At 39.2% G+C, this 12,035-nt stretch overlaps 1 protein-coding gene across 1 annotated transcript; it reads left to right on the top strand.

Moving 5' to 3' along the window:
• Positions 1-318: 318 nt before the first annotated feature.
• On the top strand, positions 319-10,297 carry LOC106088409 (insulin-like peptide receptor). Its single transcript, XM_013253914.2, has 7 exons — positions 319-1,051; positions 2,942-3,022; positions 3,440-3,606; positions 3,689-3,926; positions 4,370-4,608; positions 5,252-5,558; positions 8,816-10,297. The coding sequence occupies exons 1-7, from the start codon at positions 614-616 to the stop codon at positions 10,238-10,240; spliced, it is 2,895 nt and encodes a 964-aa protein (XP_013109368.2). The 5' UTR covers positions 319-613; the 3' UTR covers positions 10,241-10,297.
• Positions 10,298-12,035: the final 1,738 nt, after the last annotated feature.

Here is a 12,035-nt window from a genome sequence, read left to right as displayed (position 1 = left end):
CCATATAACCAAGGTACGTGCCAAAAACTCATAAACAACAAATACTCGAGATTTAAAGATACCATCATTGTTTGTTGACTTCACACACAACAAGGGAGAACAAAAGGAATTCCCATTTCGCAACAATGTATGCAACCAAAACATTTAACCAATAAGCCAAAAAAAGCAGTACTAAAAGTGGAAAGACTAACAAAAACTCACACTTGCCATTAAAAACTTCAGCAAGTGTCAACCAAAAGAATCAAAAGATCTAAGAAGTGCTGCAAGAAGCAACCAAATAAGCAACTAAGAAATACTAAAGCGTAAACAACAACAACTTCAACACCAGCATACCCATACTCATACCAAACAAAACAAAAAAAAGACATCCAATAAAAATAATTTACAACTCACGTGCTACACCCAAACATATTGCCTTGATAAGCTGAAGAAGTTTCATACACGCAACGCATTATAACATTCCGGCGAAGTAAAAAACAAAAACCCAACAAAAGACTTGAAAACCACATAAAAAACTTGTTGCTCTAGTTCCCAGGCACAACAGGCTCCTCCCTCTTGATCATACCCTACAACAGAATCAACCAAACAGCTGTTTTGGGATACCCTAAGCAACATGTTGCCTCTCAACAAGACATTACTCATATTTTTTCTAGCCACATGTTGTCTGCTGGCTTTGTTGCCAGCTACATCAACATCGGCAACATCTGTTGGCATATCCAATAAGAACGAGGTCTTAACAAGATTCGCCCCACCTCCTTATGAGTGCAGCAGCATGGATATACGCAATCATTGTTCGAATTTTGAACATTTAAATAATTGTACCGTTATAACGGGCTATCTTATAATAGTCCTCTTGCCATCGAATGAGACATGTGATTATTCGAAATACCGTTTCCCAAAATTAAGGGAAATCACTGATTTTCTACTAATCTATGATGTGAAGAATTTAACAACGCTGGAATATATGTTTCCTAATTTAACTGTGATACGTGGATCCCAATTGTTCCTTAATTATGCCTTGGGTGTAACTCAGATGAATGAATTGGCAACGGTAAGTAAAAACATATGGAGAGGCATAGATATATTGTAAATGAAACAAGTAAAGCGGGCTAAGTTAGGTCTGGCCGAATCTTATATACCCTCCACCATGGATCGCATTTGTCGAGTTCTTTTCCCGGCATCTCTTTTTAGGCGAACAAAGGATAAAAGAAAATAATTGCTATGCTATTGGAGCTATAGCAAGTTATGTTCCGATTCGGGCCATAATTGAATTGAATGCTGAAGAACATAGTAGAAGTCATTGTGTAAAATTTCAGCCAAATCGAATAAGAGTTGCGCCCTTTTTGGGCTCAAAAAGTAAAATAGGGAGATCGGTTTATATGTACCAGGCTATGGACCGATTCAGACCATGTTTGACAAGTATGTATGTTGAAGGGCATGGGAAAAGCGATTGTACAAAAAATCAGCGAAGTCGGAGCTTCTAGAGGCCACATCGGTATATATGACAGCTATACCAGGCTATGTATCGATTACAACCATACTTAGCACAGTTGTTGGAAATTATAACAAAACACTCCTTGCAAATTTTCAGCCAAATCGGGGGTATACTAATTTCAAAAATTGTGGCATGTAAGGGCTCAAGAAGTCCAATCGGGAGATCGGTTTATATGGGAGCTGTATCAGGTTATATACCGATTTGAACCGTACTTGGCACATTTGTTGGAAGTCATAAAGAAGAAATCTACATGCAAGATTTCAGCCTAATCGGACAAAAATTACGGCTTCCAGAGGCTTAAGAAGTCAAATCTTGAGGTCGGTTTATATGGGAGCTATATCTAAATCTGTAACGCTATGGCCCATTTACAATCCCCAACGACCTACATCAATGTTAAGTATCTGTGCAAAATTTCAAGCGGATAATTATATATAGCCGCCATATAGACCTAGCCACATTTATAATCCAACTTCGCTGAATTTGTTTCAAAGTGAGTAGTGTTAGGCCACTTGACATCCCTGTTCAATAGGGCTCAGATCAGTCTATATTTGAATGTAGCTGCCATATATACAGATTTCCCGATTTAAGGCCTTGGGTCCATAAAAATTAAGCTGAAACTTTGCACAGATCCTTTTTTGTCCATAGGCTGGTCAATTTCGAAGATGCCCTTTATCGGACTATATCTTGATATAGCCCCCATATAGACCGATCTGCTTATTTAAGGTCTTAGGCCCATTGAAGCCACATGTATAAAATAATTTTGCTAAAATTTGGCACAACGAGTTGTGTTAAGTTTCTCGGCATTCGTACCGAGAATGGTCAAGATCGGGCTTTATTTGAACATATTGCCATATATTGATCTCCGATGGGACCATAACAGCAACGCACAGCGAGCTGTGTAAGATTTTTCTACATCCGGATTCATTATGGCCTGGATCGGTTTATATATGGATATAGCTGCCATATATACCGATCTCCCGGTTTAATGTCTTGGGACGATAAAAGTCGAAATTATTATCCGATTTCGCCGAAATTAGGCACAATAAGTTGTGTTAGACCCTTAGATATTCCTACCCGAATTTAAAGATAGATATTCCTACCCGAATATAAAGATAAAGGTAAAGATCGAACTGTACATAGTTAAGACCAATACTCAATTTTTCCGTCTGGAGCAGTAAATTTCGCTGAAATTGGGTACATTGAGTTGTGTAAGACCTGTAGATATACCTAAACGAATATGGTAGAGATTGGACTGTACGTAGTTAACACAGCCATATAGACAACATTCCGTTACACCGTCTTGAACAGGGAATTGTATTAGATCCCCCGTAATCCGTACCGAGGTTGGTCCAAATAGGACCATATATCCATATCCAAATTACAGCTCCGTCGAACTTAATGCCGTTTTACTTGTTTAATATTTTTTTTACTTTTTAATATTTACAGCTCGAGTTTCCGTCTTTGGTAGCCATTCAAAGGGGTAAAGTTTTAATTGGATCAAATCCCAAACTCTGCTACTTGGAACAGGTAAGTTTTAGGGAAATTTGAAAAGATTAATAAAAAAATGCTGAATTACGGAAAATTTAATTTTCATCGGCAAAAAATCTTTTAAATTGGGACCAAACTCTAATATTTCTTAGCAACTTTGTTCCCATAAAATATTTTGTCTAAATTGTCATTCCATAGAGCACTTGATCTTAAAAAAATATTATTGAAATTTTTTTGATACCCGAGAAATTAACCCTAAAGTGTCTAAAGGGCCTTTGATACAAAACGTTGATGTCATATTCTTACTTTTCCCTCAAATACCTCCTATTTGATTCTCACATTGTCCCAGCCGCTCTAAATTTTCGTTAGGTGGGGTTTGGTAGGTAGGGTGCTCCCCCCGCTTAATAAATTTCGTCAAATTCACCTATTGTAATTTCTCGTTTTTTACTCTTACAGATAAATTTTGATCGTTTAACTGTGATGCCTGGCGAAAATCATATATATCCAGCCAAAAATGTTGACTGTTCCCGTGTTCCCCAGCCTGTGGGTTGTGCCTCGGAGAGTTATTGGTCCAATATGGTATGCCAGAAATTTGAAAATGACAATATCATACATTACAAAAAGTAAGTATGAAATGTAGCAAGACATTTCATGTAAATGAAGAAACACCAGAATAAATAGTTACCATATTTGTTAACTACACAGGGGTATAGCACACTGTCATGACCAATGTCTAGGTGGTTGTTATAATACCACAGCCCAAGGATGTGCTGTCTGCCGTTCATGGACCGATCATGGTCAATGTGTGAGTAAATGTCCTAAGGATAAATATCCATCGCAGCATTATTTACGTTGCTATACCAGAGAGGAGTGTATAGCCAAGAAATTGGTAATCTACAAGCAGACCTGTGTTGCCAAATGTCCATCGGGTTATAGATTGAATGTAAGTAAATACGAACCCAAATACATATACAAACAAATTATAAATTTTGCCCATGAACATTCCACTACCCCCATATAATCTTACTAACAAACTCAATAAAGTTAAGTTACTAGCAAGAACCGCTTTCCTTTGCTTTTTTTACTCACAAGAACAGCTGTCCTTTGCTTATTTATTTTAATCAGCTGTTTTCTCACTAGAAAATCAGCGGATTTTGACATTTAAGCGAGGTTGGAAGGCACAGCCTTTGTGGGGTTCATTGCCAATGTCTGGTTAAGCAATCAGCCAGAATTTATCTGCGGGAAAATCTTGATATAAAACACTTTAACTGGAAATTGCTTAACCGGCCCTAAATTTAACCAGGCATTGAGAAACTGCCCCTACGCTCAAAGTACAATATGTTTGTTTTAATTTTTTTTTCTTTTAATTTCTTTTTACTTTTCCAGAATATAACTCAAGAATGTGATTCCTGTGGTGGTGTGAATTCCTGCATTACAGTTTGCAATTCCACTTCAGCGCTGGAACCCATCTACATCAATACCTTGGCGGATATGGAGAGAATTAAGGGTTGCCATATTTGTAATGGCAGCGTTTTCATTAACTTGCGAAATCCCATTAAAGAACAAGAACTTGAGGACAGTCTTAGTGAGATCAGAGAAATAGTAGGTCATTTAAAGGTTTACAAGTGAGTGAGATTAATTGGAGGTTAGGCTTAGTATGCATCTCCAGCGAAATTTTGGGTAGCAAACAGATGGTGACAAAAAATTACATATTTGTTTGGCCAATCTGCCACATTTTTTTGCTGATATAGTAAGCATTTATCGAAATTAAGCGTTATTTTGTAGAAATAAATCCATTAGGTGGTGCAAGCAATAGTTTTCTTGCAATGAAACAAATAAAAAAATATCCAATGCTTTCAATGTCACAGTGTTACACAAAGCAAACCGAAAATTTCGCTGAGGATATCTCAATGCATTTTTAAGGCCAAAATAGAATAAACGTGTTGAACTTTTTTTTAAGCGTTGCTTTGAAAAATGCAACTTTACAAATAAATCTCACAAAGTAATGCGCAAACGTTAAAGAATTTTCAACTTTGACGCCTTAAATCGAGCGTCATTCAGTGCTACCACAAGTGAAGCAGTATTTGTAGACGTCAAAGTTAAAAATTGTTTAACTTTTGCGCGTTGCTTTTGTGGAATTTGTTTACAGAGTTGCAATTTTCAACGCATCACTCAAAAACAATGCTCAACGCTAACGAAAATTTCGTTAGTCTTGCATACCACCCTTTGTACAGAATTTATAAATTGTTCATTTGTTGTTTCTTTCAGAAATTCCTATTTGACCTCTTTGAGCTTTTTTCGAAATTTACAAAAAATCCATGGAACACCTTTGGAAAATCAACATTATTCCTTGGTTTTGTATAACAATCAAAATTTAACGGAACTTTGGCCTTTGAAAGATGGAGCCTTGGAACTTGTACATGGTGGCATCTATATTCATGCCAATGATCGTCTCTGCAATAGTGTCATACAAAAGTTTCGAAATGCCATTCGTCATGATAATAGTTTGGACTCCCTACAGACCAGTGATCAAGAGGTTTTGTGTTCTCCAGCCAAATTGAATTTGGACATAGAGGTAAGTGGCAGGGATAAATGGAAACAAGTAAAAACAAGTAAAAAGGCGTTAAGTTCGGCCGGGCCGAACTTTGGATACCCACCACCTCGGGAATATATGTAAACCACCTTTCATCAAAATTCGGTGGAAATTTCATACCTTATGTCCCATATCAGTTATATCAAAATATGTTCCGATTTGGACCAAATACTAAAAGTACACTAGCTATATCTAAAAATAAACCGATCTGAACCATATACGACACGGATGTCGAAAAGCCTAACATAAGTCACTGTGTCAAATTTCAGTGAAATCGGATTATAAATGCGCCTTTTATGGGGCCAATACCTTAAATCGCGATATCGGTCTATATGGCAGCTATATTCAAATCTCGACCGATCTGGGCAAAATTGAAGAAGGACTTTGAAGAGCCTAACCAAACTCACTGTCTCAAATTTCAGCTACATCGGACAATAAATGCGTCTTTTATGGCCCCAAAACCTAAAACGTAGATATCGGCCAATATGGCAGCTATATCCAAATCTGAACCGATCTGTGCGATATTGCAGAAGTATGTCAAGGGGTTTAACTTAACTCACTATCCCAAATTTTGGCGACATCGGATAATACATAAGCATTTTATGGGCCCAAAACCATAAATCAAGAAATCGGTCTATATGGCAGCTATATCCAAATCTGAACCGATCTGGGCCAAATTGAAGTAAGATGCCGAAAGGCATAACACAACTCACTGTCTCAAATTTCAGCAAGATCGGATAATAAATGTGGCTTTTATGGGACTTAGACCCTAAATCGGATGATCGGTCTATATGGCAGCTATATCCAAATCTGGACCGATCTGAGCCAAATTGACGGAGGCTGTCGAGGGGCCTAATGCAACTCACTGTCCCAAATTTCAGCAAAATCGGATAAGAAATGTGGCTTTTATGGGCCTAAGACCCTAAATCGGCCGATCGGTCGGCCGATCTTCGAACTTAACCTGCTTATGGGCAAAAAAAGAATCTGTGCAAAGTTTCAGCTCAATATCTCTATTTTTAAAGGCTGTAGCGTGATTTCAACAGACAGACGGACGGACATGTCTAGATCGTCTTAGATTTTTACGCTGATCAAGAATATATATACTTTATAGGGTCGGAAATGGATATTTCGATGTGTTGCAAACGGAATGACAAAATGAATATACCCCCATCCTTCGGTGGTGGGTATAAAAACGAGATAAGTTAGGACAAACTGAATCTTTCTTGTCCCTAAATGTCAAGTTGTGTGGATAAATGGCTTAAAATGTCGATCGATCGAATTATTGCTCTAAGTTACTGAAGTTGTCATCAGACCTACAGTTCAGTCTGGACAGGTTTGACCCTGACGACCCAAGTTTCCATTATACTAATCTTACAACATACAACCATATACTGATATTTTGTTCTTAGAGCCGAACATATGGGGAGATTTACTCCCCGTCTGTACCATATACAGAGATCTACTCCTTATGAAAGACCATATAAAAAGATCTAATATTATAAGACGAGCTTTTAGTCCCTAAACGGATAAAAACGCTAGGAGAGACCGCCGAAGAGGGTCTTATGGGTTGGCTTCGGTGAATCGGTGAGAGAGTCCCCTAGTTTTCGGAAACTATTACCTTAGGACCCTAAGATCCTCTGGAATACTCTGAGAGATGGCGAAACTTGAGCGGAGTCTAGTTCCGAAACTCTCGAGCTCCTGGTTACAGCGCACTCTCCGGGATGCTCAAATGTCGCCAGTGGATCGGTGATTTTCGATGTTACAGAGGTCCCTCGGATACAAAGCAGTGATGATGAGCTGTCAGTTGTTAAGGGGATGATAACAGGGCGGAAGATAATCCGGACGGTTAATTCATTTTAGATTAAAAATCAACAGGACCGTATGGGATATTGCTTGTCATGCTGCAGAAGGCGGAACCATATGCCATGCGGCTTCTGAAGAGTATTTTTAGGGCTTGTGTTTTGTTTGGCTCTGTGCGGTCTGCGTGACGGGTAGTTAGGATTGTTTTCATTCACTTCACTTTGATGGTCTTCTTGTAGAAGTGGCTTTTATAAGGAGAGAGCTCTGTTTGATTTGGAGGTTGTCTTACTGGAGAGGGATCATTGGGCTGGAGTGGTCCCGCCGTTTTTGGGTCCCTCTGTTTACATGTTTTTATTGAATTCCTAGGAATTAGAGAGTCACATAAACTTCCGAACATGTAAGGTATCTTTCAGGCTGAGGTTTTTGCGATCCTCAGGGCTTTGGATGTGATCTTGAAGCAAGAGCAGCGGTCCTATCAAACTGTCACGATTTATGAGGACAGTCTGGCGGTGCTGAAGAACTTGGTTGCGTACTGTCGGGAGATGCAAAAAGCGTCTCGCACGTTTTGGCTGCTGTTAGATTGTCCTTGGTTCTTGGCCATCAACGAGGTGGCTAACTGCTAGCCAGATTTGGATCGCGGGTAAATTCCATGCGCAGACGTGGTTTCTCGGGAACGAGGACATCGACTACCCTTTAGCTGGATAAGTGCGACTTTGGATTGTTGGTAGGAGTACTGACTGACCACTGCGATGTCAGTTCGCTGACATCGCGATAGGGTCGGAACTAGGAGTATGCCCTGCTATGGTGATTAGAAGGAGTTGAATTATGGGTGAACGCCTTTTCTCTTCTCTAATCGTTCTACAGTCATTCGACCCCCATAGCCATTTTATACATATATATAGCGAGATTTACAACATACAGACGACCATTTACGGAGGTCCACTATTACATAGATAATCATGTTGTACATTTACGATCATATGGGGAGATACCCCTCTTATAGACGAGGATGGAGATCTACTTCTTATAGACGCTCATAAAGGAAGATATATTCCCTATAAACAACCATATAGGGAGATCTATTGCTTATGGACAACCGAATAGGGAGAGCACTTATAGACGATCACAAACATTTTTCAACTGCTTATAGACGATCAATAAGATCTACTTCTCATAGATGATCTTGTAAAATTAACTCCTTATAGAATTTACTCTCTATAGATATTCATACGGGGTGATCTACTGCTGATAGACGAACATATTGAAGATCTACTCCTTATTGACATATATGGACGACCATATACGGAAATCTTCACTTTACAGGAGATCATAGAGAGAGAGAGAGAGATCTTAGGCGGAGCACTTCTAACAATTTATTTCTTTAGGACTCAAGGATCAAGTTTGGAACTAAAATTAATTACATTTTACCTCTCTTACAGGTACTCTCTCACCGGTCAATCCGCTTCGCCTGGGCTAAATATCAAACATCCGAAGAAGTGGAAATCATCTATAGACCTGTGGAACCAGGCAAGACCTTTTCCATACATAGCGAGTTGGAGACCAGCGTCTGTGAACGTGGCCATTGGCAAAGGCAACTTACCTTCCCAAATGAATTGCAGCGAAACGATACCCATTACTTTTACACGGTGGATAAGTTGGAACCTCATACCAGATATGCATGCTTGGTCAAAACATTCGGTGATAATGTGGAGCATCAAGCTCGAAGTGAACTAAAGTACGCCACCACCAACAGCGATGTGCCACAGGCACCATTGCTTGAAATCTCTAACAAGACAAATGCCAGCATTTCAGTGCGTTTGTATTACAAAAATCGGGAAGATGAATTGGTCGATTATTATGTGTTGGATGTTTTTGAGATTTATGAAAATGAAACCATAACAGATCAAAGGGATTATTGTGAGGATCCCATGAAACCCTATCCCGACTATCATAATGAAGACTTTGATGATTGTTGTAATAGGCGCTTGGAAGAGGCAGAAGATGATGTGTTTAGGCAACAATTACAAAAAGAGTTTGGATGCTCTTTGGACCACAAGGAGAACTGCGTGGAGGAGAATCCCAAGGCTAGATGTTCTTCGAACAACACCAAGTCTTGGCATACGAAATGTTTGGAACACTATGAGTCCAACTATACCATAACAGGAATGAAGCAGTTTCACCTATACACTGTACATGTAAAGGCCTGCAATAGGGCCGGATGTGGCCCCATCAACATTATAACGGGAAGGACCAATTATTCAACAAAATCTGATAATGTCAACGATTTGATGGCCTGCAAAATGTCTCATAACAATGAGTATCGAGTGCATTTCTCTCAGCCCCAGAATTCCAATGGTCACATTATCTCCTATGCCTTACATTTTCGTTATTTGGATGTCTCCACAGCAGGACCTTTTCTCAGCCATATGCACTGTCTGACACGCTTGGAACATGCCCGCAATAATTTCCTTTATGTTGGCTATTTAAATTCCACCTACAATCAAGTCAAAGTCAGAGTGGAATCCTTTGGCCATCGGAATTATACAGCATGGGTCAATATAACAACTTGTAGCCACAGTCCTCCACTAACCAAGTTAGCTGGCCGCGGCAGTTCTGGAGGTTGGAATATCTTTTTTATTTTCTTCACCCTAGGTGCTGGAGGCACTGCCCTATGGGTGTGTTATAAACGTCGTTATTGGCGTAAATTACCAAAATTCCGCACATGCCTGCCTTTGTATACCAGCTGGCGCGCTTTACGCCCCGATGCGGATAACGAAGAAGATCGTCAAATATTGGTGGATGGTTTCGAAACAGTGCGTTTTCATAATAGTCCAGAGGATGATAAAAAATATTTGGTACATTGATAAAGAGGGTGATAGAGAGAGAAAAGGAGCAATAAATAGTAACTGTTCAGTATTAAATGATGGTGTTTTATTTCGCAAAGAGATTGGAAATAGGTTAAGTCCGATCACGGCTCCAAATATATAGCCGAATATAAAGAACAGATCCCACCACCATGGATTCTGCTAAACATTTATACAAACTAAATTTAGTTGAACGGCTTCTAGGAACCGAACAAGGATAATCAGGGGACTGGTTTATATGGGAGCTATATCAGGTTATATACCGATTTGGATCGTACCTGGCACAGTTGTTGAAAGTTAAAATAGAACATAGCATGAAAAATTTCAGTCAAATCGGACCCAAATTGTGGCTTCCAGGGGCCCAAGAAGTCTAATCGGGAGATCGGTTTATATGGGAGCTGTATCAGGTTATAGACCGATTCGAATCTTATTTTGCACAGTTGTTAGAAATCAAAGGAGAACACTATGTGCAAAATTTAAGCTAAATCGGATGAAAATTGAGACTTCCAGGGGCTCAAGAATTTAAATCGGGAGATCGGTTTATATGGGAGCTATACCAGGTTATAAAACGATTTTGACCGTAGTTGATACAGTTGTTGAAACTTATAGCAGAACACTTCATCCAAAATTTCACCGAAATCGGATGAAAATTGCGGCTTGTAAGGGCTCAAGAAGTCAAATCGGGAGATCGGTTCATATGGGAGCTATATCAGGTTATAAACCGATTTCAACCTTACTTGTCACAGTTGTTGGAGGTCATAAGAAAACACCATATGCAAAATTAAGGCCAAATCGGACAAAAATTGTGGCTTCCATGGTCTCCAGAAGTCAAATCGGCAGATAGGTTTATACGGGAGCTATATCCAAATCTGAACCGATATGGCCCATTTGCAATCTTCAACGAGATATATCAATATTATGTATCTGTGCAAAATTTCAAGCGGGTAGCTTTACACGTTCGACCGCTATCATGATTTCGACAGACGGACGGACGAACGGACATGGCAAGATCGTATCAGAATGTCGAGAGGATCCAGAATATATATACTTTATTGGGTCACAGATCAATATTTCGAGGTGTTACAAACGGAATGTATACCCCCATCCTATGGTGATGGGTATAAAAAAATTAAATGTGTATACTATGCAATTTGAAATACAAATAGCGAAGGTGTTTTTGGCGGATGCTGTAACACATTTTAGAGCAATAGATAACTCGAGCACCCATTGATGATCTCCCAAGTTAACTTCTCATATTTAATGCTCATATTATGAACTTCTTATAGACGATTATACAGTGAGATCTACTCCCCACAAACCAAAAAGCAGGGAGAACCATTCCTTGTAGACTACTATATTTAATGATCTAGTTTTTATGAATGACCATAAAGGGAGATCTACTCCACACAGATGATCATGTAAGAAAATTTACTTCTCATAAACGACCATATAGGAAGATCTAATCCTTAAAGATGGCCACATAGGCAAATCTACTCCTCAAAAGCGATCATATGGAAAGACCTATTCCTTATAGACGCCCATATAACTTGATTCACTCCTTATAGACGGTCATATAGGGAGATCTAAAGCTTAGAAACGACCATACTCACAGGCAAACTCCCATGGCAACCCAATGGAGTCCTTCATCTGCTAGGGCTGCAACCTCAGTGTACAACACAGTGCAACAACAACCATAAATCTAGGGAGATATACTCATTGTTATAGAAGACCCTATAGGAAAATCTACGTCATATACATGACGATATTGGGAGATCTACTTTATATAAATGATCAT

Source organism: Stomoxys calcitrans, chromosome 3, assembly GCF_963082655.1.
Source record: "Stomoxys calcitrans chromosome 3, idStoCalc2.1, whole genome shotgun sequence".
Classification (NCBI taxonomy): domain Eukaryota; kingdom Metazoa; phylum Arthropoda; class Insecta; order Diptera; family Muscidae; genus Stomoxys; species Stomoxys calcitrans.
The sequence above is the reverse complement of the archived record's forward strand: the minus strand, read 5'-3'. Positions and strand labels throughout refer to the sequence as shown.

Excerpts from the sequence above, each read along its gene's own strand:
- LOC106088409 (XM_013253914.2), top strand. The coding sequence starts at position 614 with ATGTTGCCTCTCAACAAGACATTACTCATATTTTTTCTAGCCACATGT. Across the intron at positions 4,609-5,251 it reads GGTCATTTAAAGGTTTACAA|AAATTCCTATTTGACCTCTT; the intron begins GTGAGTGAGATT and ends TGTTTCTTTCAG. Across the intron at positions 5,559-8,815 it reads AATTGAATTTGGACATAGAG|GTACTCTCTCACCGGTCAAT; the intron begins GTAAGTGGCAGG and ends CCTCTCTTACAG.